The 21,630-nt window shown below is 37.2% G+C and overlaps 2 protein-coding genes across 7 annotated transcripts in view; one reads left to right on the top strand and one right to left on the bottom strand.

The window, feature by feature from the left end:
• The window catches only part of MIER1 (MIER1 transcriptional regulator), a 51,895-nt gene extending 41,457 nt beyond the window's left edge, over positions 1-10,438 (bottom strand). Inside the window, exons 1-3 of one of the 5 annotated variants that reach the window (XM_016208214.2) lie at positions 10,357-10,438; positions 9,210-9,310; positions 6,402-6,475 (exon numbers count right to left, since the gene is read on the bottom strand). In XM_016208214.2, coding sequence (XP_016063700.1) covers positions 6,402-6,475; positions 9,210-9,310; positions 10,357-10,423 — 242 coding nt within the window. In that variant the 5' untranslated portion in view covers positions 10,424-10,438. Of the gene's footprint in view, positions 1-4,969; positions 5,063-6,401; positions 6,479-9,209; positions 9,454-10,356 lie in introns of those variants that run through there. The other 4 variants (XM_016208168.2, XM_087820506.1, XM_016208196.2 and 1 more) reach the window with 4 other exon arrangements.
• Positions 10,439-10,713: 275 nt separating this feature from the next.
• Positions 10,714-21,630, top strand: part of DNAI4 (dynein axonemal intermediate chain 4) — a 63,797-nt gene continuing 52,880 nt past the window's right edge. The window contains exons 1-2 of one of the 2 annotated variants that reach the window (XM_087820504.1): positions 10,714-10,790; positions 15,228-15,411. In XM_087820504.1, the coding sequence (XP_087676630.1) occupies positions 10,744-10,790; positions 15,228-15,411 (231 nt within the window). In that variant the 5' untranslated portion in view covers positions 10,714-10,743. The remainder of the gene's footprint in view (positions 10,791-15,227; positions 15,412-21,630) is intronic. The other variant, XM_087820505.1, reaches the window with a different exon arrangement.

Here is a 21,630-nt window from a genome sequence, read left to right as displayed (position 1 = left end):
AGACACATACACACAGTATGAGTAGGCTAAATCAAATTTAAAAAATGAAACCTATTAACTTTTATAGCAATTTTTATACCTTGACCCATATAGTATACAATTTAGTCAATCAAGTTGTTAATAGTTGTAACAAATATTCAATGCCTCAGATATGTTCAAATGATTTTATATTTTTCTAGCACACGGTGAGAAATATCCCATACACCAGAAAACTATAAATTGGGAGAGAGTAAAAAAATAAATAAATAAAGTAGAATATTACCAGTATTTAAAAATAATAAGGTAGTAAAAACATGAAGTAATCTTTAGATTCTTTAATTCCAGGCAATCAAGAGCATATTAATATAACTGAATTTTTCCCTTCAAACCAATTCTGCCGCCATTTCTTTAAGTGTATGTCACCTACTTAGTAACGTAGACACTAAAATGGAGATTCTCACACAGATGGGCGTCAGAACAGAAGCCAGGAAGAAGCTAAGGGCCTTACTCCATAGCGGGAAAGGCAGAAGGGACTATGCCAAGAGCTCACCATCCCTCTTCCTCCATACAAAATTAAATCACTTAACTTTGCTGTTATCCTGAGGAATTCCAGAGCATAAAAAGGTTAAGTAATAACTAAGTCTTGGAGTAAAAATTAACAAACTTACTATAGTAGTAATGACTTAAAGGATGAATTACTATTATTAAGCTTTAGGAATTCAGAAGCCGAGGTTCCGGTCTTAATTGTGCCACAGACTAACTGCAGGACCTAGGACAAATTACAACTCTTTGCTTAGTTTCATTTTCTCTAAGATTTAAATTTCTTCAAGTTTAGTTCAAATTCCTTTACAATAAAAGTTCTTTACTTTTATTATGAATTTATCATAAGACATACTACTACTAAGGAATCCTTAGCCAAATGGATGGGATATGTTTAACAGACTCTTCAAAATTTATTTTTTTTAATCTAGGACTATTGGGAAAAGAGGATCTCAATTTGCAAAAAGCTTTCTAGGGGCACTACTTTATGAACTGCACATCTACATAAGCATAATTATAAGTCATTCTTCTAAGCCGTAGAATAAGTCGAGCACAATGGCTGCCAAGCAAAGAATGGTACTTGAACAGTTTAATCACTGCAATTATTTTTGAAACCATTTGCAAATCTTTTGAAATGTACAGGGGACTCAATCTGAAGTTCAAACAAAGAAATTTCTATACAGTTAATTACTTTTCATAAAGACATGCTAAAGTTCCAATGGCAACATTGTATTTCCAAATTATCTGGGAAACTGATTAGTCTCACAAGAATTCTCTAAAACTAATTCACGTCTATATATTCCCCATCAACCTTTCCTACCTTATCAAGCACTTTTTTACCTATTACTTCTTCTGAATTAAGCTTTTAAGGAATCTCATGCACTGATGTTCTTGATTACTTTCGATAAATCCTTACTAACTCTGAATTATAAATACTATAAAAAGAAAAAAATTTCATTACCAATACAGAGAATTATTTAAGATCTAAATTCATTGTAGCAAAATAAGTTTTTAGAGTAGAAATTAATTCTATCAAGAATAGCAAGATGATCACATTTCCTTAAAAAAAAACAAACCCAAAAACACTAAAAAAATATTAAACAAGGAGTATGTTTTTAAATAAATGAATGAATAGATGTGATAGTGAATAAACGATTATGTATAATTTTTGGAAATATCAGAATACATAAAACACAGAAAAGCAAGTCCATTAAATTTTCTTCTCTTTACATAACAGCAATATGGCCTAAGTGAAAAGATAGGTCTTGCGCTATGCTGTGGCTTTTTTTTTCCTAGAGAAAAAAAGTCCCTTATGTGTTTACAAACTCTGAAATAAAGACAAATTGTTCCTTCCCAGAGGTCCCTACACCACGTTCCTTATAAAACCCAAAGGATCAACTATTTCTTCCTCTTATTCTTTCTTTCTCACTGCCTTTGTAAAATTGTGACTGCCCTGTAATTTCAAGTGTGACTAGAAGAGTCTTCTTTTAGAATGTTGATAAATAACTTTAAGGTATAATAAAGAATGAAAAATATTACCAAAAAGTATTTTTAAAAGGGAGCATATGCCATTTCTTCTAAGCATATTGTTTTTAATGTTACCGCAATTTGAAGAATCATTAATTAGTTACTTCCTATTATGGACTGAGATGATCAGACCAAGTATGAAAAAGTGGTATATTCTATTTACATCTAAAGTAATTTGTATTCAAGAATTAAATACTTTTTGGGGTGGGGGACGACAAACAAACAAGGCCAGGGTCATTCTCCTATGTAGGAAATAACAACCAAAACCCCCAGAAGCATATAATACCTCCATTTTTTCCTCTGGAGACATGCTTCTTCAATAATCTGTTTTCCCCTCAGATTTATTGAATAAACGCATTTTGTTGCTTTGCACTTACTGTTACTTCATCAGTTAGCTTCAATCCTCAGGTTTACTTAACCAAAGAAATAGAGCCAGCATTTGAATTATTTTACCACATGGATCATAAAGAATGAATCTCCAGAAAACTCACACAAAAGCAAGTAAAAGCACTTTATAAACCAAGCATTTCTCCTTCATCTAATTTTTTTAAATGAGCAGTCACTAAAATCATCTTTATTAAAATGTTGAAACCAGAATATTATAAATTAATTTTACTTTTCACCTCTTCAGCTGTTTTAGATTTTTTGTAGGACACAGATGAAGGTTTACTCCACTCTTCTTCCAAATTCACTATCAAGAAAACCATCTACAAGTAACTGAAGAATGTAAAAGATGAATTTTTTAAAGATACCAGGTCCCTAAATAAATGTGCTGAAAACAAAATTCAGGGTTTTTCTTCTTAAAATTGAACCACGCAAGTGTTTTTACAGAATGCAAGTTCCATTCTCTAAGCGATGCAATTTTTAAGAAAACTAAAATATACACTTGAAAATACTAGGAAATGACTGATGATTCAAAATATTGCTTTTCCTCTATTACACTAATGCAACCATCTTTAACTTCTAAAACAAGAAAGAAAATGTTAATATACTTCCATTTACGTAGTAAGTTTTCAGTGTGCTGGGCAGTGAAAATTTCTGGGTGAGGTTTTTTAAAAATTTAAATTTCACCATATTTTCATATAGTAAGTTACTTTCCTTCAATAATATCTTGCTTTAAAATATGACTACAGAACTTAAAACTCAAACCATTGTGAGCAGCACAACTAGGGAAGAAACCACAACACCTATAACATGGCAAGCACATTGCTGCTTATCCAATGAATACTCACTGACAGGATGATCCAATAAAGACTATTTGATAAAATATATGTAAAGTCAGCTACATACAACCCCTCCCTCCTCTTATATATGAAGGGAAAAACACTTAAGACTCACCAGGACTAAAATTCTTTCAGCTGAGTGGACTAAATCCAGTCACATTTAAGTAAACACAAAGTACCATGTTTTCTCCAATTCATGTGAAATTAAAATACAATTCTTTAACCACAAAGAGCAAAGAAATAGAATATAAGGTTAAATTTAATCTTAAATCTGAAAAATTGAATGTTTTAAAAAGAATATTGGTAGCAAACAGGCTGGCTACAGCAAAATTTCATCCTGTTTAATAGCAAATACTCCAGGACATAAGTATAAAGCCAGTTTCCATAAGGCAAGCAGGAGCATCCTAAGAACCATTCCAGAATACAGTTAACGCAACAGGTACATGAAAAGACCTCCAAATAAACTTTCCTTAATTTAGTCATGTTTCTGTATTCCAAGGTTTAAAAAGGAGGTATTATGGTTTTGATAAAAGTACTCTCCACTGACTTCAATTACCAAATAAAAAAGACAAAAATTGGGGGCTGATGGTAAAAAGTTGCCTACTTCCTGAATCTGTTTTTGGGTGCCTCTGAGATCATGCAAATGGCAATTCACACAAGAGAAATGCCTTATCAATCATTAATAGTGGCTGTACTCAAAGAAAACAAAAATCTAAATATATCACACCTCTTGAACTGAAAGGTAAAGAATAATAAAATTCTTCCTGGGATAAGAAAAAAGTTTTGTAAAAATCGAATGTTACGGCTTAAATCAGAAGCAAAAATTTAAATCGCCAGTTCATATACTAAGGTCAAATTAATCAAGACAGTGTTGTTTGTCCACCAGTTTGAGGCCAAATATTTAAAGTAAATACCACCGAAGAAAGGGGGGCAAAAAAATACCAAACAAAACAAACTTCCCCAAGGGAGAAAAAAATATATTAAAAGACAACGATCGACTAGATTTGGAATGGGGTGAAAATGCCAGGAAAGGGAAATAGGGGAAGGTAAAAAGCCACTCTGCTGAAATGTAGAGAAAAAAAGAGGTTCTTTCTACCTTGGGGCGGAGGGATGGAACAGTTTGGAGAAATGGGGAGACTCCCGCATCCTAGAGGGCTGGATTGCGAAAGGCCAGGTTCATTTCTCCAAGCTCATACTATCTCCATCAGGAAAATTAGTTATTCCAAGGCCGTCCAGCCTTGGGCTTTCCCCACCAACACGGGCTGGCTGTCAGCAGCGACGGCGGGGGTGGCGCGGAAGGGCGCAACAGCATCTCGGTCAGGGAGGGAAGAAACTTCGCAAGAGGAAGCGGCAGCTCCTCTCTCGGCCCCTAGAACCCGGCGGCAAAGTTGCGCCACAGGCGCCCCCGCTCAGCGGACGCCCCCGCCCCGGGTCTCTCCCCGCACGCAGTACTACGCAGCTCCCGACCCTTCAAACTGTCCCCGAAGTCCAACTATGCCTCCGGTCCCTCCAGCCCCCGCACCCATCCCAACTAAGTTCCAGGAAAAGCTTCCGCCCAGAGCGCGGCCTGTTCCGGACAACAGGTGGGCAGTGGCGCCAGCAGGGCTGGGCCTCTCCTAGCCAGGCCCACTCCACTCCTCCCCGGCCGGGGCCCGGGAGCGCCCGGCTCCGGGACGGGGAGGGGGAGCTCGCTCCCTTACCTCCGCCATATTTGCCGTACTGACGGGTCACATCGCCGCTACGGCCACAGCTGGGTCACGGCCAGAACCCGGATGTGAGACTCGGCAACGGGACTCCAGTCGCTGCCGCCTCCCGCCTCCTCTCCGCTCCCGCCGCCGCTGCCTCGGCGGGAACGCGCAGAAGCAGCCCGAGCGCGCCCACCACGCCCCACTCTGCCCCCTCGCGGCTACCCGGCGGAGCTGGACTGGAGGGAGAAGGCGGCGCGCGCGGGAGCGGGGACTGGAGCGCGGGCCCGCGGCAGCCCTCCCCCCTCCCCCTGTGCTGGGCGGCGGGGGCGGAGTCAAGGTGGGTGTGGAGGGAGGTGGGCATCTCAGGAAGTCCCAGACCTGGCCGATCGGCGACTCCAGCCAGGACAGAGGACTCTCGGATCTAGAGAAGTCAAGGGGTGCCAAAGGCACCGCCTCTGGCATTCACGCCGCAGGGAAAAAGACACGTTATATTTTACATGTAGGCCTTTTCTGAAGTGCATTGCTGGAAAACGGATGTTGCTGTGATGCAACAGCGGCAAGTAGTGCGCTTTTAAAGCAGTTATCCCTTGACATATATACTCCTCCCTCGATTGATTTGCAATGGGAAATGTAAAATTCAGTATCTCAAAATGTTAGCGATACGGGCAGAGATTAAGAAAAGGGATTGTGTTAGGTAGTCTGCCATCCTCCTCGCTTTGCTTTTCCTCACACACCTGCTGACATGCCAGTAACAAGTAAGTGTGCAATGGTCGAATTTTCCACTAGAGAAACAATTTTAAATGTGAAATATTGAAAAGCTGCTCTTTGATGGACATAATCTCTGATTTGACTGCATGTAGGGAGAACTTATTTGCAATGCCTACAATGCCTGCAATTTGAAAGTTTATTATAACATATTGGCCTAGAACTGTCAATGGGCCTTAATGCCAGCTCTGATTGCCAGAGCCAATGACTGCAAAATAACAAACATATTTCACTTCCACTACTAAGGTACATACTGGCTAATGCAAAGGTGATATTAAAACATGCATTAACATATTTTACTAAACCAGGAGTTTAAAAGTCTTATTTCAAAAGGACAGCCCCCCCCCATGTACAAGGGTTCCTCTCAATGCAATTTTTTAAATGACTACCAAAATCACCAAGTTAACTATGAAAACTGCTCATTCTCTCCAAATAATGTAATGCCAGTGCTACAATATATTGCACAAATGTGCGTATATAAAATTTTTCTTTAATACTTAACTTACAAGGCAATATGGGGGAGGCTGTTTTCTTACGGTGTTTGTATTCCCTTAGAATTCTAGACTGTTAAGCAGTTTCCTATTTCTAAAGATTCAACATTAACTTGAAATTCTTATGTCCAATAATAATTTGTGCATTTACAGATATATGAAGTAGCTGCTAAGTGAAAAGACATTACCTGGTAATTTGACAGGAAAAGAGTCCACAGACAGTCTGTAAACCAATTAAACATAAACATCTGATGCACATTTTCTACTGAAAGAAAAGCAAGGGAAAGAAGAGAAAGGAAAACTTTAAGGTTCCCAAATCTACAAACAAGTTTTACCATAAACTGTACTGTACAGTATTTTCATTTTATTTTTTAGAATACTTATATAAAAGTGTATTTCAGGATTCCTTGGGGGAATAAATATTTTAGCATAGATATATAGTTTTTAAGTTACCCTGTTGGAATTACCTTAATCCTTAGGACTTGAAATAAAAATGGCTTTTTAAAGTCAGTTCACAGTCACATAATTTTCACTTTAGATGTTTGATGGATACAGCTAAAGGCAAAGAACAGTGGATGTGCATAGACTTGAGGTGGGTAAAGATAAAAATAATAAGGGGCCTCAAGGTAGAAACTCAGGCTTTATAATACCATGATGATAAAGGATTTTCCATTTAAATACGAAAGCTAATATATGAAATTTCTGTAGCTTGTTACCAAAAGGAAAATTTTAAAGTGTTGTCAAAAATGTAAGGTACAGGAATAATTTGCTTGCTTAGGCCCATTTAATCTTTGCTTCTTCAGTTAAACCATCAATAAAAGTCCCAACTGTGATAAAAAGCTGGGGATCACAGCCTCTTAAACTACTGAATGAATTCTGAAATTGTCAGGAAAAACGAGGTCTGAGAAGTACTTGAAATGGGTATTAATGACAAGTGATCTTTAAGTTTATTAATACTGTGTATTAATTTTACTAATTTTTAGTGGCATTATGGTATAGAGGGAGAAAAAACCTCCCTCTACATTTTTCTCTTTCCCATCTTTATAAAAGTGGGTCCAGTGACGTTTGGAGGGGGGGTTCAGAGATTCTAAATGTAAAGAGAAACAGCTCCAATACTGTAGGTCATTGGTACCATGTGACTACTAAATTCAGTATAGTTCTACTCCCATTTTATTCTAGGGATATATGTTTACAAATTTTAGGAGCCACCTTAAGGAAAGTGAAGTCTTTTTCAAAACTCTTGATTACCTCTTCAGTATCAAATATGTAAAAGTTAAGTATTCATTAGCCATAGAATCTTAGTGTTAGATGAGACCTTAAAGGTCTTTGGTCTATTTCTCCCCTCTCTAGGTAGGAGTCCCTCACTATGTTTTCCTACTCACTACTAGGCTTTTCTGCCTATGTTCAAACACCTCCAATAACTCACTGTGTCATGAAGAAGCTGCTCTTCTCAAAAATAAAACTCTAATTTTTGGAACATTCTTTTTATTAATCCAGCATCTACCTCGTTACTTCCATCCATTACCCTGAGTTCTTCAGCACTTTGGATTAATACAACAGATGTCTTCTTTGTATTCAAATGCAAACAGTCAATATTTATACTTGGGTTAACAAAAAAATAAATGTTGAAAGACTACTGATATTAGAAGAGCTGAAAACAAGACATGATAGAGTTAAAGGCATGAGAAAATTCACCAATACCTATGAGTTGTGTAAAATTATTATGGTTTACAGTATTTATTAATGTGACATTCAGAATAGTAGTTCTGTTAATTGTAGTATATGTTTAAAGTTAAACTAAAAAGTGTGGTTAATTCCAATTTTATGTGAGGTTTGTGGCTAATGTCCCCCCCCCCCCCCAAAAAAAATCACTATACAAAGCCTGAATAAATGCCTCTTTAGTTCCCATTCCCCACCTAAGGCTTTCTATTTTCAGGGAAACTAACATTAACTTTTACTATATTAAGCTACTCAAAACTGCTATTATATTGGGAAATTATTTTTAAGCAATTTACTGAATGCTCCATTAAAGTTATTAAACAATTTTATAGAAGCTATAATACACACACAAGAACCACTCAGAATTATTATTTTCCTGTTAACAAAAGCATTTTAAGGTCACAATTTTACTTCAACCAATACCTTAAACTAACCAATTAGTAAACAATTCTGGCAATTTACATATCCTAAGAAATATAACCTTTTATTCAGTACCAACACCTGATTCAAATATAAGTAATATATACCCATACCATATAAACATCCTGTTACGCAACTCAAAAAGGTACCTCTCAAAATGCACCCCAAAAATACTTGTAACAATTTAGACTCTGGGGCTGTTTGAATGAAACAAGATTAATACAGCACATACAAAACCCTAAAAACAAATTCTATATCTAACAATTTTCAGAGTCCCTGAGTTCCTTTTGAGATTTTTTAACTATTTCCTAAAATTTGTTTAAAAGTGAAAGCCTACACAATGTGCGGTAAAAAAAAATTATGGATAACTACTAATTTGGTTGAAAATACCTAAATACCACTTATTTTTTAAAATGACATTTTAGATAAAGGCTGAGAGTTTACTTTTACTTTAGTAGGCAGGATGCAGGTTACAAAGCAGTAATGCATTACATCTGGAAGCCCCTCATCTATTCGACAATCAGCATCAGCATCTTTATATTAGTTTGATTTTTATTGTTAACGCCAGCCCAATACACTCACATAGCCTTTTGGTTCTTCAAAGAACAGTTTAGGTTTTTCTTTTCATAATTTTTACATAAAGAGTTTTATCCAGTGGCCCTATTTTATCAGATTATCACCAACCGATATTTTTATAGTTCTTATACTGACATGTTATTTTTATCTCACCCAAACTCTGGAAATTATTGGCCCATTCGCAGTTCTCAAACAATGGGACATATAAGAACAGTATATTGATAGTACTTGAGGGAGTTTGGATTTTCCCTCCCTTAATCTCCAAGTGTGCCCCTGCCTACCAGCATCACATCCGTCTTGTCTGCATTGAACCTCAACCAGTTGGTTCTTAACCACGTCCGAAACTCAGCCAGGCACTGGGAGAATCGAGCCACCACACCATCTGGATCAAAGGAAAGAGAGCCTCAGTAGTAACTAGACCAGAGACGAAAGTACCACAAGCTCACCATTCACCCTATCTCTAATTTTTAAAAGATGTCCAGGAATTAGAACAAGGATCCCATGACAATTTTTGAAAACATTAACGAATCTTGAGTCATGCAATTTGTAACCAATGGTAAAGGAATAAAAGCGACCCAATAAATAGGTCACCTCATTCCACCCAGGAATGAAGAAAGAAGGTTCAGTCAACTCCAGGTCATCTCGGCTAAGCGGCCTCAGGAGACCGGACACTCTTGTTACTGCATAAGTTTTTCTGCAAAATTAAGAATTTTAGTGTTGGAGAAAGCTTGATGGATAACTGGGGCCCAGAAAGGGGTGGTGACTCGCTCAAGGTCACACAGCAAGCGAGGAGGACCAGAGATGAGCTACAGGCCAGAGATCTCTCCACTAAAAGCTGGAAGAACAAGGCCATTCAAAGGAGGGGGAGGCATCTGTTCCCAGGAATCCTTCCACCGGCTGGGAGAACCTCGGTCCCTCACAATAATGCCCTCTTAGGATCTCTCTTCCCTCCCTCATTCCCTCTAAAAAGAGCAGATCTGCCCAGGACCCTGCTCACCCCAAGGGCTGCGGTGCGAGCCGGAGCCTCCGGTGGGCTGGGACAGAACCCCGAGATGCTGGGGAAAAGAGGCGGAGCCACAGAGGGGAGGTCAGCTTAGCCCCACCCCACCAGGATCAGAGGCCCACAGGAGAAAGGGGCGGAGGCGAACGGGGCTAGGCAAACTCACTCCGCACAGGCTTCCGGTGGCCACCGCCAAAGCGAAAGACCAGGTTGGGGGGTTGGGAGGGGCGGAGCGGAGCTGCGCATGCGCCGGCGCCACTCTGGGAGGGGAAGCGAGCCGCAGCCCCTCCCCGGAAGTTAGGGGTCTTCCGGGCGGTACTCTACGGTGGGGGAGGGGAAGGGGAGAAAGGGGACAGAGGACAACTCAGGAGTCCCTCGTCCCAAAAAGGACTAGGAGAGGAGAGGTGGTTTGTGGAGGCTGCACTTACAGCCGCTGCCGCTGCCGCCGCCGCCACCTTCGCTGCTGCCGCCACCGCCTGAAGAAGCCCCATCCATCCGCCTGCAGCCGGGGAGACTCGGAGCCTGGGAGGGGCCTGGGGCCGGGGCCGCCCGCCTCCTTCTTCTAGTCGTCTCCCCAAGCTTCCTCTTGCTCCACCAACCCTCTGCCCTCCCCTCCGCCTCCGCCCTCCTCCTTGGCCTGCGGCCGCCAGCCAACCGCGCGGCCGCTTGTTGAGCCTGAGCTCCACCGTCTCCATGGCGCCCGGCAAACATTCGGGTGCTTCTGCCCCAGCCGCTAACGCCTGGGGTTGGGGTACAGGGACTCCAGAAACCGGATGGGAAGGGGGTGATCGACCCCTTCCCAGCCAGTCGCCACCATGCCCACCTCTCCAGGAGGCAGCCGCAAGCAGCAGAACCTCGGAATGTAAGTTCCGGCGCTAAAACCTTAGTCCTTCCCTCTGGGTCGCGCAGGGAAGCAACCCTTTCAGAGCCTTTCTCCGGCTTCAGCTGGGCTCAGTCAGCAGCCCTCGAACCTTCCAGGCGGCAATGTCTCTCCTTCCTTGACCCAGTACAGCCTTTTTCAAACCTCCTGCTGTGCTTGCTCTATGAGAAAAGACCGAATTTGTTGAGAACCACCCTCCTAGCACTCCGTTTTTTCACTCTGCAGACTCAAGCTAGTTGCCTACACCCTGTGCCTACACGTGCAACCCTTTCAACTTCTGAGAGCGGTCTAACTGAACATTACTTTGCTCTGTAGTCGCGGGTATCTTTTTCTGTCTCCTCCTCACTCCATCCTGCCTTAAAGCTCGTTCCTGCTTACAACATTCTTCTGTTCCTGCAACAGGTGAATAAGAGGCTGGCGAAAGCACACAGCTCCGAGGACTTGTCTTGCTGATAAGTTTAAGTGTTCCCTTAATGCTGCTCAGCAATGCCGCTAAAGCTCCCTGATTAGTTCACTCTCCCATATTTCCAGACCCCTTTTCTTCTCTCTCTTCAAATTTTGAACATCTCTTCCATCTCCTCCAGCTCAGCTAATTTTTCTTTAGCAGAACTTGTTGAAAGTTCTTGGGAGAGAACCTTCTGTTTTAGTAAAGGTCAACAACAGTAGCTGCCCAGCCATATTCAATGGCCATGTCTGTTCAATTCTTAACTCACCCATCAGCAGCTTTGATCTAGTTTATCACTTCTTGAATTTTCATTCACTACCTTTGGTTTCAGGGACACTACCACTCTTCCCTAGTTCTTCCCTTGGTTTATGGCTTCTTGTCAAAATACTTTGCTGTTACTTCTTCATTTCTCCGTGTTTAAATATTGGAGTGTTGTTGGGGTCAGTCTTTAAATGTCGTTTCTTCACCATTATGCCTTTAAAAATCACCTATACACTGATGATTCACAAGTTTATATATCTAGCCAGCACCTCTCCCAAGAAAACAGACTTTAAAAAATCAAACATCTGCACTTAGAAGTTAATAAGACATCTCAAAATTCATATCCAAAACTGAACTTAATTTTCTAACCAACTCTGTAGTGAAATGGCAATTTCTACTCTTTCTGTTAGTAAAAAACCTTGGAGTTACCCTTGACTTCTCTAAAATCCCACTCTATTAGCAGATTCTACCATCTCTATCTGCAAAATAAGTCCAGACTACCACTCCAATGTAAGTCACTGTAACACTGCAGTAACCACATAAATGGCCTTGCCAACATCCTCAACATAGTAATGGCTGTGGCTCTTCTCAAAACCTTCCTCTACCTCTGCCTCCCATTTCACTCCGAGTTAAAGCTCACTACTTACATTGCCTTACAGTATTTCACCTTGGACTCTTCCTCTTGACTAGTTACACTGACTATTGTTCTAAATAATATCAGGCACATTATTTCCCCACTTCAAGATGTATGTATTTGCCCTGGCTAGTTTGCTCAGTGCTTAGATCACCGGCCCCCAGACTGAAGGGTCTCAGGTTCGGTTCCAGTCAAGGACATGAACCTGGGTTGCAGGCTGAATCCCCTGCCCCAGTAGGGGGTGTGTAGGAGGCAACCAATCGATGTCTCATTCACATCAATGTTTCTCTCTCTCTCCCTTTCACTCTCTCTGAAAAGCAAAGGAAAAAATATCCTCGGGTAAGGATAAAAAAAGAAAAAAGATGTACTTGCTGTCTTTTGGAATATTGTACCCCTAGATGACCCCATGACTCACTCATTTCCTTTAGCTGTCACCTTATCAAAGAATTCTCTAACCACCCCACATATATATAACAATACTTCCTCCTTATCTACACTGCTTTATTTTTCTCTGTGAAACTTACCCCTACTTGGTATACTCTGTTTGTTAATCTGTCTTCACCCAAGCTATGGAAAAATAGGAAGTGATGGTTGACCTGCTATGAACATGGGAGTAATTAGCTGACATAGCAAGGATGACAATATCATTTATGCGAGAAGACTTCAAGGAACTAAGAAACCATAGTATTAGCAGGATTACCTTCATAGGTATTGAAATACTCAGAGTCAGTAATTCAAGATATAAAATCTTTAAGGGATGGGAGAAAGGAAATAGTGATGATGATGTAGATTACCATAAGGAAGTGGAATATAAGTAGTCATGTAATCCATGTGTTTTGTTATATTTACTCAGGAGTAGTGTGTATAGTGTGAAGACAGATAACTGAGGTTTGAGCCTCAGTGTAATCCTCAAAATAGGAAACTAATAAAGGAAAAATAGAATGGGAAGACTGGATTTTGTAACGATGAGAGGGCAAATGTCAAGGAGAAAGAAAATAAGAGTTGAAGATTATGTTAAAAGAGTGATTCCAGCCCGGCCGGGCATGGCAGTTGAGTGTTGGTCTAGGATCCAGGAGATTGCAGTTCGATTCCCGGTCAGGGCACATGTCCGGGTTGCGGGCTCGATCCCCATTCGGGGGCATGCGGGAGGCAGCCCATCAATGACGACTTTCTCATCATTGATGTTTCAACTATCTCTCTCTCTCCTTTCCTCTCTCTGAAATCAATAAAAATATATATATATATGTGTGTGTGTATATATATATATATATATATATATATATATATATATATATATAAAAGTAAGTCCATTGATGAATTGCGTATTCTGGATTGAGTAGAGAAAGAAGAGAAACCTAAAAGGTACTAGTTGGTAGAAAATGGAAGGGTCAGGTGACTGGAGGCCCCAAAGAAGTTGAAGAAGGGGGAATGGACAACTGTCAGATGCTGCAAAGATAAGTACTGAAAAAGTCCCTTGGATTTCAGTTTGGAGGACTAGGTGATTTTAATGAAAATAGTTTCTGTGCAGTAGGAGAGGAGAGGAAAAAGTAGAACTGGATTGCAGTGAATTATGAAGCAAATGAGTAACGAAGTAGCCAGTATAACTGTCTAGTATTTTAAGAAGTTAGACTATGAAAGGAAGGAGAAATACAGTAAATAGATAGAGGAAGACATAGCTAAAGGAAAGATTTTTAAATTAGGGGATGACTGGGGCATAATTATATGCCAAGGGTAAAAGATAGGAAATAAGATATAGGAGACAGGGAATTATTGATGGAGAAGTGTCCCTGAGACAGTAGTAAGACATTTCAAAGCATAAGTAGAAAGATAGCCTTAGATGAGAATGGCAACTCTTCTACTGAAAGAGAAAGAAATAAATAAAGATGGGTTTATATGAGTTTGTAGGATATGGAAGAAGAATTTAATGAAGGTGGAGAAATAATTTAAAGAGTTTTTACCTGATTGGTCATTTTTATTTTCTTAGCGGTGTTGGAGGTAAAGTTGTTTAGAGGCTGAAGTAGGGAGGATAAGGTGGAATACTTAAAAACAATGCAGCATGAATGGAACTTACTTAGTTACTTCAAAAAATACTTGTTTTGTGCCCACAGTATACTGGGCACTGTCCTGGGTATTAGGGACGTAGCAGTGAACAAGACAAAGTTCTTGCCTTAAACATGGTTATATTCTAGCAGAGGAGTGGACAACAACAAAGTGTCAAGGAGTAATAAATGCTGTGAATAAAATATGAAAAGTGGATTGATGTCATTTACAAATATTTTATTGTAGTCTGATCTTTTATGATTTGAAAAGTAACACTATCATTAAAAACACTTTCTTTGGAAATATATTTCCTTTTTAAAGTCTAAGGGCAAATTATCCTTATTTTATAGAAATCCACAGTACAATCAGAATACTAGAATGAATGAATGATAAGGTAGGTTTTTGTCCTAATGAATTTACAGAGTAGATCCAAAAGTGAAATCATATTTTTACTTCAGGATATAAACATTTTGATTATGACTTTATAACTTCTCTTCTTATTAAAAATTATTATGTAATTGCTTAGGCAAGAAATGATATTCTTTCCCAGGTTTATACTCATGCTTTAATCTGCCTATGTAAGTGCACTCTACACTCATTTGTACTTACTACATGTTAGATACTTCCTAACCATAATATATAAATTAATTCTTTTAATCCTCAAATAACCTATGAATTAGATACTATTATTATCCCTATTATACAGATAAGGAAACAGACCCAGAGGAATCAATGTGAAATTTGGATCTTACTGCCTGGGTTTAAATTTCAACTCTAGTAGAAATGTTTCCCTTTAAACTTCTGTGATTTCATATAAATAATAGTAATAGCAACCTCTTAAGAGTTGTGCGGAAATATTGACATAATGCATGTAAACATTCTAGAACTGTGCTTACCCCTAATGAGCTCTTAAGTATTATTACTATTTCTTATTTATATGTCTAGATTGTTTTCATGTTTCTAAATGAAAGTCTTTTTATCGTTGGTTAATTTTTCTTCAATTGTGGGTCCTCTGTATTGTTTTCTTTTCCTGGTATAGGAGCGTTGGCCTTCAGCCAAGGAGGTCTGTTATTGGCTTTACCAACCCAGTAAAAGGAGCTCAAATGAAAGCATATAGTAGTTCAAACCAAAGCAGAATGGGTATGTCAAAAAACATGATGATTCTACCGGAAGTGAAAATATCAGAAAGAATGAATATTCCCATGACAAAGACAGTCACACAGGTAATATTCTTTAGTATTCTGAGTTTATTTGAAAATGACACCTTGAAGAACTTGATGAAATGTTAAAGGTAGAAAATATGATGCTTTGAAATAATCACTCCTAATACTGATATGTTGATTTTATTAGTCTTTACCACATAACATATCTTACAGTATAATATTGGCAGTTGCCTCCTATAATTTATTATTGATAATAATATTAGAGTGGAATGAGAAAAATTTCCTCATGACCTTAATAACTAGTTGGTTATGATATTAATTGTAACTAATCTAGCTATAATACAGATAGTACAGTTTTCATCCCCTCTTTGCAGCATTCTCTAGAAAATATCATGAAATGAATTGTCATAAAATAGGTTATCTCAATAGAGGACTATTAAGAATTGCCTTTTAAAACTTTTAAACAAAGTATAACATGTGTATATATATATGTTTGTTATGTATATATAAAACATGTACTTTGTTATAACAGCTTGTTATACAGAAAAGTTTATAATATATAAATCTGAATGGGCTAGGCAATGATTTTTTAGATATGACACCAAAAACACAGTCCATTAAAGATAAAATTGATAAACTGGACTTCATCATAATGAAAACTGGTCTTTAAAAGACACTGCTAAGAGAATGGAAAGAAAAGCCACACAATGGGAAAAGTTATTTACAAACCCTATATCTGATAAAGTAGTTACCAAAATATATAAACAGTGCCCAAAACAATATTAAGACAACCTCATTTTAAAAAGAGTGAAACATTTGAATAAACTGCACCAAAGGACATATTCAGATGGCAAATGAGCACATTAAAGATGATCAGTATTAATCATTAGGGAAATGCAAAGTAAAACCGTGAGATATTGCTAAACACCTATTTTGGAATGACTAAAATTAAAAGACTGATCATTCCAAATGTTGGCAAGTATATGAAACAACTAGAACTCTCTTATGAAAAATGAAAAACAATTTGACAGTTTATTAAATGTCACATATATAGCTACTATAGCATTCAGCCATTCCACTTCTAGGTATTTACCCAAGAGAAAAGAAAGTATAGGTTTATACAAAGACTAGTACCTGGAATGTTCATAGCAACTTTATTTATAATAGCCAAAAAATGGAAACAACCCTATACATTTTTAATAAATTAATATATTACATGTACCATCATCTTAGTCCGGGCTGTTATGCCAAAGCACCATGGAGTGGCTGGCCTATAAACAAAGAAATGTATTTCTCACACTTCTGGCAGTCCAAGATTAGAGTGCCAGTATGATGAGGTTCTGGTGAGGACCCACTATCAGGTTGCAGACTGCCACCTTCTCATTGTATCTTTGTCGGGCTGAAAGAGATTTAGCTACTTCTCTTGGCCTCTTCTTATAAGGGCACTAATCTCATTCATGAGGCTCCAACTTCATTACCTAATTGCCTCTCAAAGATTCCATGTCCCAATACCATCTCATTGGGATTAGGGTTCCAACATGAATTTTGGGAGTATACAAATATTTACTTCATAACAACAATATACAGATTGTGTACACATTTATATACATTATGTATATATTATACATTCATACATATATAACATACATATTACATAGGATTAGCAATACTTCATAAAAGGGATAATCAGTCATGACCAAATAGGGATAATGAATGCAAGGTTGTTCCAACATTTAAAAATCATTACTACTTGCCATATTAATAGACAAAAAAAATAATAAAAAACACATAAAGGAAAAGCATTTAGGAAAAATTCAATATCCATTCATGATTTTTTTTTTAATTTTTTTCTTTAATGTTTTGACTAACTTGAAAGAGAAAGTATTTCCTGAGTGACATTCTGTAAAACCTACAGCTAACATCATACACAATGATGAAATAAAGAAACAGGACAAGGATGCCCGCTTTTGCCACTTTATTCAACCTCATAATGGGCGTTGTTGCCAGAGCAATTAGGCAAGAAAAAGACATAAAAGTCATTTAAAGTAGAAAAGAAGAAGTAAAATTATCTCAATTCACATGATCTTATATATAGAAAACATGATGCTGTGATCTTATATATAGAAAACCTAATGATTTCACATTTAAAAAAAATTTTTCAGAAAAGTAGTATAGGAAATTAACATAAAAATCAGTTGCATTTCTGTACACTGAGCAATGAACACTCCCAAAAGAAAATTAAGAAAAAGATATCCATTTACAGTAACATCAAAAATAATAAAGTACTTAGGAATAAAGAACGGAGGTGAAAGCTTTGTATACTGATAACTACAGAAATTGCTGAAAGAAATAAAAGAAGACAATAATAAATGAGAAAAAAATCCCTTGTTCATGGGTTGGAAGACTTAATATTGTTAAGATGTCAATACTACCCAAAGCGATCCACAGATTCAATGCAACCCTTATCAAATTTCAATGACATTTTTTACAGAAAAAAAATTCATCCTAAAATTTATATGGAATAGCAAAGGAACCCAAGTAGCCAAAACAATCATGAAAAAGAGAACAAAATTGGAGGTCTCATACTTCCTAATTTAAAAACATACAGTATAGTACTGACATTAAAAAAAAAAAGAAATATAAACCAATGGAATAGAATGTAGGGCCCAGGAATAAACCCTCAATATGTGTCAAATGCTTTTCAACAAGACTGCCAAGACTATGCAATGGGGAAGAATGGTCTTTTCCATGAATGTGTTGGTAAAACTGGATATCTACACGAAAAGAATGAGGTAGGACTCTTATCTCACACCCTATACAAAAGTAACACTGCACTCTAGACTGCTTGAGGCCAAGAACACAACTCCCTCTCCGCTCACCTCCCAGCTGATGACTTACTTTCCCAGAAGCAGAACCTTAGTGATTCTCATCCAGCCCCATTGCTGAGGCTAAATCCTGTGGTTGAGAAGTGTGGATTTTTTTTTCTTCTGCCTAATCCCCACTGATGAGGTCAACCTTGAATATGACATCCTAAGAATATTGGGTCCTCTGGTTCAAGAGATTATGGTTCCTTATCAGGAGATCTAAGCTGAGAAGACCTCAGGTTACTGCTCCACCCCCTCCATGTTGTCACTCATAGGGAAGTTTAACATTGTCCCCACTCACATTACAGGGACCTGATGGAGAGATTTAATCGGGGGGAAGAAGCAAGGTGTAAAACAGCCCCTAATATCTTCTGAAAGTAACCAACTTTATTTTCAACAGAGCATGAAGTTTAAACCCAAGAGTACCCTAAAAAACAGTGGAGGTTATGGTAGGAGGCAATTGGGAGATTTGTGGATCTAGTGAAGATATACATTAGATTGTAGGCTGTCTAGTTTACAGGGAACCAGGGAATAACGACAGCTGGAAGGGGTCTTTTGTAGTGAGAACAGATATCAAAGATTGACCTAAAAAATGACTGCCATGCACTGCATAACAATGTTTTGTTCAATGATGAACCACATATACTACAGTGGTCCCAGAAGATTATAGGGGAGCTGAATAATTTCTGTCACCTAGGGATGTCATAGCTATCATAATGTCTGAGTGCAACACATTACTCACATGCTCGTATTGATGCTAGATTAGACAGACCTATGTCTATACTTTTATATGATTAGTCATATACTTTTATATGACTAATCATATAAAAGTATAGCACATACAATTGTGTACAGTATGTAACACTTGATAACAACTATGTTACTGATTTATGTATTTACTATACTATACTTTTTATTATTTTAGAGACGCCTCAAAAAAAAAAAGCTACCCCGTGATCCAGCAGTTTCACTTCTGGGTATTTATCTGAAGAAAGTAAAAACACTAATTGAAAAAGAAATATGCATCCCCATGTTTATTGCAGCATTACTGGTAATAGCCAAGGAAACAACCTAGATGCCCATCAATAGGTAAATGGATAAAGGAATATTATTTGGCAATAAAAAGGAATGAAATCTTGCCATATGTGACAACATGGATGGGCCTAGAGGGTATTATGCTAAGTGAAAAGTCAGAGAAAGGCAATACTGGATGATTTTACTCATGTGGAGTTTATAAAACCATGAATAAACAACAAAAGGAATACAATTATAAATCAGTAACAGGAAAAAACTGTGAAACTCATAAGTATGTATAAATCAGGCAACACACTCCTAAATATTCAATGAGTCAAAGGAAAATCAAAAGGAAATAAAAAATATTTTACGATGATTGATAATTAAGACACAATATAACAAAACTTATGGGGTACAGTTAAAGCAGTGCTTAGAGGGAAATTTATACATGTAAATGCCCACATTATAAAGAAAGAAGATAAGTCTAGAATCAGTAGCATAAATTTCCACTTTAAGAAACTGGGAAGAAAAAAAACCAACAACAAAAAGGAAGCAGAAAGAAGGAAATAATATAGATTAGAAATTAATGAAATATTGAATAAAAAACAATAGAATCAGTGAAACCAAAAGCTGGTTCTTTGATAAGATCAGCAAAAATTGACAATCATGTATCCTGCTTCACCACAAAAAAGAGACTCAAAGTACTAAAATCAGAAATGAGTGTTCATTACCACCAACCTTACAGAAATAAAAAGGATTATAAAGGAATACTATAATAAATTGCATGCCAAGAAATAAAATGACTTATATAAGATAGACACATTCCTAAAAATACACAAACTGCCCTGCTCAGGGCACATGCCTGGGTTGCAGGCTGGATCCCTAGTAGGGGGCCTACAGGAGGCAACCAACGAATGTTTCTCATCATTGATACTTCTCTTTCTCCCTCTCCCTCCCTCTCTCTGGAAAGCAATGGAAAAATATCCTCAAGTGAGGATTAAAAAAATTTTTTTAAATAAAAATAAAAGATAGTGCATATTGTCTGTAAATTCCAATTTTAAATTTTGAAAATTAAGATAAAATGGAAAAATTCTTTCAAAACATGCATTTTACTGAGACGACAAATTGAAAATTGTAATCTATTAAAGAAAGTAATATGAATAATTTAAAAACCTTCCTTTAAAGTAATTCTAGGCCCAGATGGTTTTTCTCTAGTGATATGTGCTAAACATATATGGATGAAAACAGAAATAGAAAAGTGGATATACTCCAAAACTCATTTTATGAGGCTAGTCTTATCTTGATATTAAAAGCCAACAACAATATGAGAAACATTATAAGCCAATCTTATTTGAGTTTCCAACATAGATGGAGAAATCCTCAATAAAATATTAGCAAAATTCAATATCAATAAAAAGAGATAATACATTATGAGGAGGTTGAGTGTATACCAAAATACTAAGATAGGTTTAATGTTTAAAAATTCATTAGTGTAATTTACCATAATGACATTTAAAAGGAAAAAAGCATATGATTATCTAAATACAGATAGAAAGTATTTGATAAGATTAAATATTATTTAAAGGATTCTTATGAAACTGGAAATCACAAGGAACTTTCTTAATCTGATTTCTTATCTATAAAAATCATACAGCAATGATTATATTTAATGGTGAGGCATTTCTAAGAAGGATCCACTTCTATCCAACATTTTTGGAAGCCTCAGCCAGTTCAGTATGAGAAGAAAAAGAAATGCAAAGAATAAGAATTAGAAATGAAGAAACAAAATGTTGAATATTTGTAGATGACACAATAGTCTACATATAAAATTGAAAATAACCTACTGATAATTATCAAAATAGTAAGAGTTTAAGCAAGGTTATTGGATATCAAATCAAACAAGCAACACATGACATATGTATACCAGCAACAAATGATTTTAAAATTACATCTTTTTAAGTGATACCATTTATAATAGCATTAAATGCATCATGTACTTTTGAATAAATATAACAAAAGATGTAAATATCTGTATTTTTAAAATTTTAATATTTTACTGGAGGATATTAAAGGAGATACAAATGAAGAGATAGGTCATGTTTATGCATAGAAAGATTGTACACGTATCAGTTATACTCGAATTTTGACATATAGATTCTTTGCAATTTCAGTCAAAATCTCAGAAGTTTTTTTTTCATGATATGTTTTTCAGGAACTTGTCTAGGTAATTCTAAAATTTGTATGAAACTGCTAAAGCCTAAGAATAGCCAAGACACTCTTGATTAAGAACTTGGTGGAAAGATTTACCCTCTCAGATACCAAGTTTAATAACAAGGGTGACATTAGCAAAGGGATGAGCAGAGAGCCTACAAGTGACTCAAGCACATATAAACACTTGTTT

Source organism: Miniopterus natalensis, chromosome 9 (genome assembly GCF_054644295.1).
Source record: "Miniopterus natalensis isolate mMinNat1 chromosome 9, mMinNat1.hap1, whole genome shotgun sequence".
Classification (NCBI taxonomy): Eukaryota; Metazoa; Chordata; class Mammalia; order Chiroptera; family Miniopteridae; genus Miniopterus; species Miniopterus natalensis.
Note: the sequence above shows the minus strand (reverse complement) of the source record. Positions and strands in the feature narration are given on the sequence as shown.